This window comes from Talpa europaea (genome assembly GCF_964194135.1).
Source record: "Talpa europaea genome assembly, chromosome: 11".
NCBI lineage: Eukaryota > Metazoa > Chordata > Mammalia > Eulipotyphla > Talpidae > Talpa > Talpa europaea.
Genome location: NC_140078.1, coordinates 94,897,718 through 94,908,164, shown reverse-complemented (window position 1 = coordinate 94,908,164; position 10,447 = coordinate 94,897,718). Strand labels below are relative to the sequence as shown.

The 10,447-nt window shown below is 54.8% G+C and overlaps 1 protein-coding gene across 2 annotated transcripts in view; it reads left to right on the top strand.

The window, feature by feature from the left end:
- Positions 1-821: 821 nt before the first annotated feature.
- Positions 822-10,447, top strand: part of ALDH1L1 (aldehyde dehydrogenase 1 family member L1) — a gene marked incomplete at both ends in the record, with an annotated part of 32,179 nt that continues 22,553 nt past the window's right edge. Inside the window, 9 exons of one of the 2 annotated variants that reach the window (XM_084247923.1) lie at positions 822-948; positions 1,536-1,770; positions 2,604-2,769; positions 3,853-3,954; positions 4,605-4,694; positions 6,032-6,169; positions 7,071-7,196; positions 8,740-8,831; positions 9,881-10,028. In XM_084247923.1, coding sequence (XP_084104049.1) covers positions 822-948; positions 1,536-1,770; positions 2,604-2,769; positions 3,853-3,954; positions 4,605-4,694; positions 6,032-6,169; positions 7,071-7,196; positions 8,740-8,831; positions 9,881-10,028 — 1,224 coding nt within the window. The remainder of the gene's footprint in view (positions 949-1,535; positions 1,771-2,603; positions 2,770-3,852; positions 3,955-4,604; positions 4,695-6,031; positions 6,170-7,070; positions 7,197-8,739; positions 8,832-9,880; positions 10,029-10,447) is intronic. The other variant, XM_084247924.1, reaches the window with a different exon arrangement.

Below are 10,447 nucleotides of genomic sequence, written 5' to 3'. Positions count from 1 at the left end.
AAGGCCAAGCCACATAATTGAAGAAATTGTCCAGAAATGTGTCTGACAAAGGACTCACAGTCTAGATAATTTCAAAACAAAGCAAACAAACTTTTAAAAATCCTCCCGCAATTAGGGTGGAAAACAACACACAATAGAGAAAAAATAGGCAATTGGCTGGCTGAGGGAGGTCAGTGAAGAGAAGCCCTGGCATGGTACAGGTCATGGGCAGGCAGGAAGGCTGCTGCCCTGTGGAGGAGAGAGTTGGTGAATAGCAGCATGGCATAGGCACAGGTGGGCAGAGAGATGTTTGCAGAGACTGCATGGATATAGTCTTTGGGAGGGCCTCACTCCTTGGAGCCTTCAGTTGGTTGCTGATTTTGGATATCTATGCAGAATCCCAAAGGGACAGGAGATTCTACAATGGGCTTAATCTCCATATCTTTACCCTTGGGCCTGTGCTCTAGACACTCCCTACAGCATCTGATCCCTGCTTGGATCTTATGCTTTGTAATCTAGGTGTTGGCGCCTAAGGATCTTGGTTTCTATAGCTGGGTCAATGGCTATGCTAATCTCTTCTACCCCCACCTCCAGCTCTTGGCATTGTGTGAGCCAGGTTTCTGGACATGTTGTGTGCCTCCTCTTCAGTTTTTCTATTCTTGTTCTCCATCTCTCTCACAGGGGTAGTCTGGGGGCGGCTGCCTTCCTTGCAGTCCCAGAGGTAGCCCAAGGCCAGGGCTGGCCTGGGTCAGGAGGGACTATACAACAGCTCCCATGCACCACCCGTGGTCTAAGGCTGCTGCCTATTTCTTCCCCAGATCTTCCCACCCTCTTCTGCTGCCATGAAGATCGCAGTGATTGGGCAGAGCCTATTTGGCCAGGAAGTTTACTCCAACCTGAGGAAGGAGGGCCATGAGGTCGTGGGCGTCTTCACTATCCCAGACAAGGATGGGAAGGCTGACCCCCTGGGTGAGTGGGTGGCCCAGGAGTAGTGGGGGAGAGCCCTAGCAGGTAGCTGTGGGCAGCGGGTGGGCACAGAAGCCTGGGCATCCCTGGCTGGAGGCAGTTGTCACATCCACTCTGAGTCCTGCTCAGGTGGCAACTGAAACAAAGGGGTGGAGGTTCTGGCCTGCACGGAGCCACTATGAAGGGTGCCAGCTCCCAGGGCCCTTCTGTCTGACCACCCCACACTCCACTGACCCCAGCATCCAGGTGCTGAAAGGCGCCAGGCAGGAATCGGTCAGTGTTCTTGAATGTGAGGTGGCTGTAATATGGAGCACTGTGTCCCCTTTGAGCTTCCAGTTGGAGTTGTGGGGTAGAGTCTCAGAATTTGCATTTATTACAAGTTCAGATGTCTCGGTAGTAGGTAGCTGTGTGTGAGTCCAGGCAGAGTAACCCCTGAAACTCTTGGGAGATGCTATGGGGCCTGGCTGGGTAGCAGGATGAGTAGGAGGGACAGGCCTGGAGAGAAGCTGCAGTAGCCACTTGCCAGGGAAGGCAGAGGTGGCAGTGGGGTGGGCCCAGGAGAGGCTGGCTTCTCACCCACTGCCCTGCAGGCCTGGAGGCCGAGAAGGATGGTGTGCCAGTGTTCAAGTTTCCCCGCTGGCGAGTGAAAGGACAGGCTCTGCCCGACGTGGTGGCGAAATACCAGGCCTTGGGCGCCGAGCTCAACGTCCTGCCCTTCTGCAGCCAGTTCATCCCCATGGAGGTCATCAGTGGGCCCTGCCACGGCTCCATCATCTACCATCCGAGTCTGCTCCCCCGGCATCGAGGGGCCTCAGCCATCAACTGGTGAGACTGGACACCCCCTACCCCGAATCTGCCTGAATCTTTGCTCCCATAGCCCAAGCTTTTCTCTGGCACCGTGGAGCAGGCGTCACGCAGGGGCCTGTCCTGTGCTGGCACACGGCACCCACAGGCTGCTGTAGTGACGTCAGTAGTGACGATGTTCCACGGCCCCCAGCACAGGCACCGTTAAGCACTTTGCACCCCACAGCAAACCTGAGATGTGAGTGCAGCAGTGCTCCCACCCTGCCGTGGGGCAGCCAGGACAGAACAGGTGTCAGGGCTCACCTGAGGGCTCCCAGGAGGCTGCTGGGGCACCAACCCCTGCAGTGTTCCCAGACTCCTGGTCTGACATCCACCCACTGCTGGTCCTCTGGGCACCAGCTTGCTTGGAAAGAGAGATGGCAGGAAGGCTTGCATGAACAAGATCTTGTGATGATGAGAGATGCCCAGTGGGTGGGTGGTTCAGATGGGTGGTGGCGGTGGTGACACCTGAGCTGGCAAAGAGAGTGCTCTGACAGCAGGCTGCTCTGGGTGGAGGTCAGCCTCCCTGACCTCCAGTCATGTCTCTTCACTCCCCAGGGCCTCAGTTTCTTTATCTGTAAAATGGACATGCAACGACTGTCTTTGTGTTGGGAGGATAGGACTTTTCACACCATAGCTGGCACTTGGTTGATGTCAATAAATACCATTCTCCTTCTCCTCCCCCTCCTGCCAGAGAAGGAATCCTGGGGGAAAAAGGGGGCTAGAGGATGGCAGGGGCCTCAGGGGCTGTCCCAGGGCATCCTTTTCTGTGATCCTTCCTTCTGGACTCACGGGTCCACTCTTCTGTTTGCTAGGACCCTCATTCATGGAGATAAAAAAGGGGGGTTCACCATTTTCTGGGCAGATGATGGCCTGGACACCGGGGACCTTCTGCTCCAGAAGGAGTGTGAGGTCCTCCCAGATGACACCGTGAGCACTCTGTACAACCGCTTCCTCTTCCCTGAAGGTGTCAAAGGGATGGTAAGTGCTGGCAGCTGGCTGGCAATCTGTTCCCCAAATTCCAGGGTTCTGCAGAAGAGAACTCTCATTTTAGGGTGTCAAAGAGGCAGGGTTGGGACACAGTGCATGATATTAGGTGAGAATTTTGCTTATAATGCAGAGAACACAGCTCAAAAAACTTAAGAAGGGGACATCATTTAATCAGCAGGGATGGTGTCAGGTATGGCTGAATCCAGAGGCACAAGCCATGTCACTAGGATCCTGTCTCTCTCTCTTTCTTCACCCTGATTCTACTTTATTTGATCAACTCCATCCCCAAGTTGGCTGCCCTTACTGGGAGAAAAGAGTCACTGGTAGCTCACCTGTAGCCCACATCTAGGAGAAGCAAGCAGCCTTGCTTCTCCTAGAATTCATGAATGAAAAAAAAAATCAGAGAAGTTTCTGATTGGCCAATTTGTATCAGGTGATCAAGTAATCATACTGAGCCCATCACTGGCTGGGATGATGGAGTACTTTGATTCGCAGAGCTTAGTCACATGCCTTCTGCTATGGCCCCATTATACTTCCATGATTGACTTCTCCCCAGGAGAGAGGGTCTGTCAGACGCAGACCTCCCCTGAGGCCCACCTCCCTCACAGTGGATCCAGGCTCCTCGGCTCTCTTTCTTCTCCTGCCCTGATTTCCCTACAACCTTCCTTTTCCTTTTCACAAGAAACTACTTCCCACTTCATCTCAGACCTCCAAACACATCAGAAGGCCTCAAGGTCCATTCTCCTTAAAAGAGAGAGAAGGTTTTAGATAAAAACAGCAATTTGTGTGTGTCGTACCTGGACAGGGCTTTGGAGGTTACATAATCTTCTAAGATCATGGAAGAGCTACATGATCTTCTAAAATCTCGTGTGGTAGAGAGAGTGGGATCTTGTGCCCATCACAAAGGTTAGAATTAGGTCTGGGCTGGCTCCACCTATTCACATGGTAGCTATTTCTTGGTGCCCAGTATGTGCCAGGCATGTCTGGTCAATGTGGGGTGGTTTCCGAAGTCTGCATGTAACCAGGGACTAGGGGTAGAGAGAGGGTCCTAATGCTGACAATGGGTTTCCCCAGGTGCAGGCTGTGAGGCTGATCGCTGAGGGCAAAGCCCCCAGACTTCCACAGCCTGAGGAAGGGGCCACCTATGAGGGCATTCAGAAGAAGGAAACTGCCAAGGTGAGTGCCACACCCTCCTACCCCAACCTGCCTGTGTGTGGGCTGGGGTGCAGAGGGTGCCCTGGGAAAGCAGGGGTTCAGGCTGCGAGGCCAGAATGTAATTGTTTAAGGTCAGAAGAGTCAGGGGACACATGAGCCACGCCTGGGTGGCGGACGGCACGTAACACCTAGACGGTCAAGGAACAGGGTCTGTTCTGGATTCTCCCTATTCCTCTTTAGGACAAATAGGCAGGCAGGGCCCCAGGGAAAGAGCGTGGGGTGGGTTGTGGGGTCTCTGGGCTGTATCTCTGCTCTGGGCTCATGGGATGCTATGTGGGCCCCACAGGTGAGAAGCTGCCGGGGCATATGGGTGAGCGTTCGCTTTATGTTGGCGACATGTAGGCCTTGGCTATCTACAGCTGCAGAACTTTGTCTTCCCTAGAACGTCCACTACATTAATCAACCCATGAAAGAACAAGCACCAGGACCAAGGTGCTAGGGAGAGACTCCCAGCTCAGGGACTTGGACCGGTGTCCTGGAGGAAGCCTGACTTCCCAGCTTTCTCCCAAGACTCCTCCACCCTCTATCCAGGGCCATTGGGGTGAGGGGGAGAACAGAGTCTCAGGGAGTGGGGAGGGACTGGCTGAGCACACACATCCTGCCTCCCCCAGATCAACTGGGCGCAGCCAGCAGAGGCCATTCACAACTGGATCCGCGGGAACGACAAGGTGCCGGGCGCCTGGGCAGAGGCCGGTGGGCAGGTGCGTTCGTGTGTGGCTGGGGGTGGGCTGGGTGCCCTGGTGTAGTCCCATTGGCTGTAAAACTACCAACCTGTTTGAACTGGTTGGCAAATAGCCACTGTCCTAACCCTCAACCCCACCCGAGTTCCCCTGTCCCCTGGGCTGCTCCCCCAGGACTGTGAGACATCACTACCCAGAGGCTGAAGGATGGAGGTCAGGGCTGCTGGATGGAGTCACCAGGCCTGTGTGGATTGTCAGTGTTGTGACTTGCACCTTCGGCTTTGTTAAAAAGCTCAGAAATAGCAGAAGTAAAGCCAGTGGATCACCAAAGTAGTAGCCAGTGAAAGCTCATTGTCACACACCAAAAAGACTGGCCACGACTGAGGAGCACAGGAACCAGCTGTGGTAGGAAACTCGGAGCCTGTCTCTGTTAAGCTGCTGGCCAGTCAGAGTCGGTGGCTGTTTACTCTTCGTGGTGATTGGTTATAATCTTAGGGTCTTCTTAAATAATAGGGAATTGGTTAGCAGTCACCTCAGATGAATTTTGAGGCCCTGTTTCGTTTATGCTATTCAGAGGCAAAAGCCAGAAAGGATGCAGGTCAGGTTAGTCTTGCTTATCTTGCAAAATAAGCTACACGAAGCTCCGGCTTGTATGGCTAAACTGGTTCTGTCTGCTAGGGAATTTTCGAGGCTGGTGTCCACTTGTGTTTGATGTTAACAGCTCTCAGAGACCCTAGCTCCAGATCCAAATCCAATTTTGACTTGGGCTTGGGGCAGGAGAGGCAGCCTGCTCAGGGCCTGGGACTGGCAGTGGGCCAGCCAGATGCTAAAGATGTGCTCAGGGGCCCACAGACGCTCCAGAGGAGTCAGGCGTGAGCAGGACCATGAGCAGGGACCTTCATCCATACCCATCAGGCATAACCCTGTCCTCCATGAGTTCCTGGCTGGTTAAACCCAATTGCCAGCCGACTGCCCAGACTGTGCAGGAGTCTCTCTGCTGTCCTTGCTGCCACAAGAGCAATGACCAATGCCTGGTGCCATCCCCAAGGCAGGTTTCCCCACACTGAGGTGCCTTGAATAGATTTTCGTCTAGTCTGTCCACCTGAGGTTTCAGGCCATGGGCCACACAGAGGGTCTTGGGGCACTCGCTTGAGGCAGCCTTGGCATCAGGTCCCTGAAGCCTCTGCAGCTGCTCTGGGTCTTATCTATGCCCCTGAAGGCAGGGTTCTTGGGGTCTAGGCATGCACGTGGGGGCTGCCCTGAATACCCTTCCTCTCCCTAGAGCTGCTCGGGCCTGCCTGGGCTATGGGCAGGGCCCATTTTCATCCACCGCCTTCTGGTTTTCTTGCCCTCAACAGAAGCTGACGTTTTTCAACTCGACACTGAACACCGCAGGTGTGGTGCCCCAGGGAGAAGCTTTGCCCATCCCGGGAGCCCATCGGCCAGGGGTGGTCACCAAAGCCGGACTCGTGCTCTTCGGGAATGATGACAGAATGGTAACAGCGCTGCTGGAGTCACGTGTCTGTGCTGTAGGCTCCAGGCCACACACGCTTGTCCAAGTGCTGAGGCCCCACAGTTAGGCTGCTCACTCTAGGAGGGACACCCTGCTTGCCTGCCCAGGCCTGTGGGGGGCCCCAAGCACAGGCTGTCCAGTGGGGGCCTAACCACTTCCCTCTTCTGGGAATCCAGGTGCCCTGAACCTCTTCAGGGAGTCCTGAAGTAGGCGGGTGTGGCTGCGGGCCCCTAACAGTCACCTCTATAGCAGCTAGTGGATGGTGAGCCCGCCCGGAGAGCTCCTGGGGGGGCACAGACTGTGTCTCCCATGATATCCAGAGGGACAGCAAACAAAGGAGGCAGACTTGGTGGACACCCTTGGTTGAAGCCACTCAGGACCTTCCATCTGGGCTGGGATGGGCTTTAACTCCAGAAAGCTCCCCAACACCTTGGAAAGGCTTCAGGGTGGGGGTCTGGCAGGGAGCCTGGCTCTGGTTCTGTTAGGTTCACAACTCTGAGTCCAAGAGAGGCCTCTGATGGCCTGTGCCAGGTGTTTCCATGGTGTCTCTCCAGCTGGGCTGGTGAGCAATTCACTGTCTCAACTGACTCAAAGTAATGCTCCAACTACTTTTGTCTAATGAGTAGGCATCATTTTTATAGAAATGTGAAGTAATTACACCAAAAAGAAAGCAAGATCGTGGTGGGGCGTGGGGGAATGAGCTCTGTAGTTTCCTGTGTCCCTGGAACAGCAGAGGCCTCTGCGCCCCTTCTGATCCCCTCCGTCATTATCCCGGGCTCTGCCTGCCTTGAGGTGAGGGCAGGAGGTGCACATGCCCGCGGTGGAATTGTTCTCTTCCCTGCCACGAGGGCACCTGCAGGCCCTGAGAAGGCTTCTTTTTGCAGCTGCTGGTGAAGAACATCCAGCTGGAGGATGGCAAGATGATCCCGGCCTCAAACTTGTTCAAGGCAGCAGACAGCAGTGCCCTGGAGCTGACAGAGGCAGAACAGGTCACCGCAGAGGCCGTGCGGGTAAGTGATAGAGACCAGAGCTACCGTCCAGTTGGGCAGGCCACACATTGCACATGTGTTTCATGAATCTGACGCCCTGGAGTCGGGCCATGCACACCCTCTGTAGGTGTGTGTGCTGGCCCAGGCATGGTGTCTTGGTGCTTCCTGATGTCCCTCTTGCTCTCTTTCCCCTGCCATGGGGAACCTTGGGATTTGGCTGGCTGGGTCTGACTCATCTCAGGCCTTGTCCACAGTGGACAAAAGCAACAAAGTTCCTGGAATAACTGAGTCAGATGTCAGGTGCGTGGCCCTGTGATGAGAATGTGTGCACTGGAACTTCCGGAAAGGGTCCTGTAGGCAGAGCACAGGCATTCTAGTCAAACAGTCCTGCGTTCCAGGCCATCTCAGCCACAGGGAAAAGCCAGAGACACTTCCTTCGCTGAGACTGTCCCATGGGAGGTCTAGTCAGTGGTCACTTCCCAGCCCTCCATCCCCCAGCTGGAATCTGAACAAGGTGCTATGTGCCATCAGGGTGCACCGCCTCTTAGAGGTTCCCACAGGGCTGGTGTGTCACTGTGTGTGTGCCACTGGGACCTGCAGCAGGGAGGCAGCACCCATGTGGGGGCTGCCCTGGATCCCCTTCCAGGGCACCCCTTCCATCACCTCAGGCGATGTGAGTCTCAGGAGGGTTGTCTTGTCCAGGGAGCAGACACTGAAGGTTTTGGGGTAAAGGTGATGCTACAGTAAGCCCTGAAAGATCCCCAGAATTTAAAGAGAACTGGGGATTCAGGGAAAGGCATTGCTGGTAGTCAAGGACCCAAGTGGACACCTGAGGAGCAGGCAGCAATTGTGTGGGGACAAGAAGTGGCCTGGCGTGGCTGCTGGTGGTCACACCGAGGATGAGGAGAACAAATCTGGCACACCTTTCCAAGAAAGAAGGAGGGAGCCAGGAGAAGTTGCACTAGGGGTCCCGATGGAGCCTGCGCCACCACGCCGCATCCCTTTTCTGGACTGGTGACCATCCACAGTCTGCAGATAAGTCACAGTGTGGGGCCTCCTGGCTCTTGTCCAGACAGGCCTGGCGTGGAGCCCACCCAGAGAACAGTCAACTGATGGTTGATGGCGTCCTGGGGAGCTGCCCACTCAGTCTGAATGGCCCATTCCATGCCGCCCATGAGACAGGCTGGCGGGCGCCGCTGCCTTCCTCAGGTCCAGGACAGAGGGGCACAGCCAGTCTCTCAGTGAGGTCAAGCCCCAGTCTGCATTTTTACCCACAAGCCACCCCCCGTTTTGTGCTCTTTTCCACACTGTGACACCCAGGCTGGGGATACCCAAACCCAGACAACAGCACCAAGGTGAGGTCAGCCTTGAGGGGCTTCCAGGCCGCACCCTGAGCTCTGGCATGTCTGACCTGCAGAGAAACTGAGGTCAAGTTGAGGTGGGCACAGTGAGTGACCAGGCCGGCAGCTGCTATTTCCCAGAGGTGGTCCTTGGGCCCAGCCTGGCACCAGCTTCCTCCCCACCAGCTCCCCAGGTGCCACCTTCTCACCACCCTGTTTTTCAGAGCGCCTGGAAACGCATTCTCCCCAATGTCCCGGAAGTGGAGGACTCCACCGATTTCTTCAAGTCGGGGGCTGCGTCAGTGGACGTGGTGAGGTAAGGCCGGAGTGCAGGGGTCCCATCCCCAGCGTCTGCGTCACACCATCCCAAAATTGAGTGGCCGGAAACACCATTTGCTCTTGGACAATGCTCTTAAAATGCTCCTGGACAATGCGGGTCAGGGATCCGGAAAGGACGTGTGTGCAGGCCCAGCGACAGTGGACTGACAGGAGCAGGGCAGCCAGGCAGGGACGCCCTCCTCAAACTGCCTTTTTGCTGCCTGTGTAGAGCATGGGCCCCGAGGGCTGGCACTGCCAACTGGGCACACACTGTAGGTGGTGGTGGTGGCTCTTGGTGTGGTGGTCTCCCTGTTATTATTCAGGAGCCCTGCTGATGTGGGGTGGGGGGGGGAATACTCCAGTCCCATGATCGCGTGTTAGGCTTCAGCGGCCTGCTCCATCCCTGTGATCTGCAGAAGCGCTTGTCAGGCCCCTGCCACCCTCTCCCTCTGCCCTTGGTTGGCAGGAAAGGTGGAGGGGGCTGGAGGGGGCTTTTCCCTTCTCTCAGTTCAGCTGAACTCTGAGGAATTACCGGGCTGGGTACATAAGAAAAACTGCAGTTGGGATTTTAATGGACATCAAAATATTTGATTCAGACGATTCAGCTGTTGGTTAGGTGAAGGGAGGAGAGGTTATCATCTTCTGCTTGTACACAGGGTCTAATTTCTCTTGAGGAAAGGTGAAGTGTGAAAAGTGTCTAGTTTTTAAGAAGTTGCCCAACTGCTTTCTAGAGTGGTTTCCAAAGTCTCACTTTTCAGCTCCGCCGGCAGTGTAAAGAGCTGGTTGCTTTCTGTCTTGGCCAGTCCTTGTATGTCCAGACACTTTAATTATAGGTAGTTTAGTAAGTGTACAGCCTCATCGCATGGTGGTTTTAATTTAAACCAGAACTTTCTGAAGGCACAGACTGGGTTCTCCACCCCAGCCCTAGGTGATGCGCTCTGGGATGAAGGACCCGTCTGGATACACGTTTGGCACCACCACCTCCCCTGCTGGAACAGCACCGTCCTGCCAGTGCTCCACCCACTTTTTCTGTCTCCTTCTCCCCAGATTGGTAGAGGAGGTGAAGGAGTTGTGTGACGGGCTGGAATTAGAAAATGAAGACGTTTACATGGCAACCACCTTTGGGGACTTCATCCAACTGGTAGTGAGAAAGCTCCGCGGGGACGATGATGAGAGCGAGTGTGTCATTGACTACGTAAGTGCTGGCCCCCACGGAGGACATGCCCTACACACCCCTCAAACCCCCACAGCCATGGATCTACAATGATGCATGGGGAGACCTGGATATTTACAAAGCCAGGATCCCCAAGAGCTAACTCCTCAGGGTCCCAAACTTTCCTGGCAGCTCTGAGAGTCCCAGGGCAGAGAGCAAAGTCAACAGAGGAATTTGCTCTCTATGGTGCATTGTATGGGGCAAACTTGAGCTCCTTTTGTTGACCAGATGGCATGGGGGCAATTGAGAACATTTTCCCAAGAAGAAAACGAATGAACCTGTACATTGCTTTTGTATATGTGGGAGCGTGATGCAGTCATTGTAAGTCTACTTTTAAAAGAAACTCTTGAAAAGTCACGCCTGGGGTATCTTAGTAGCCACCAACTCCTAAGGGAATTGGC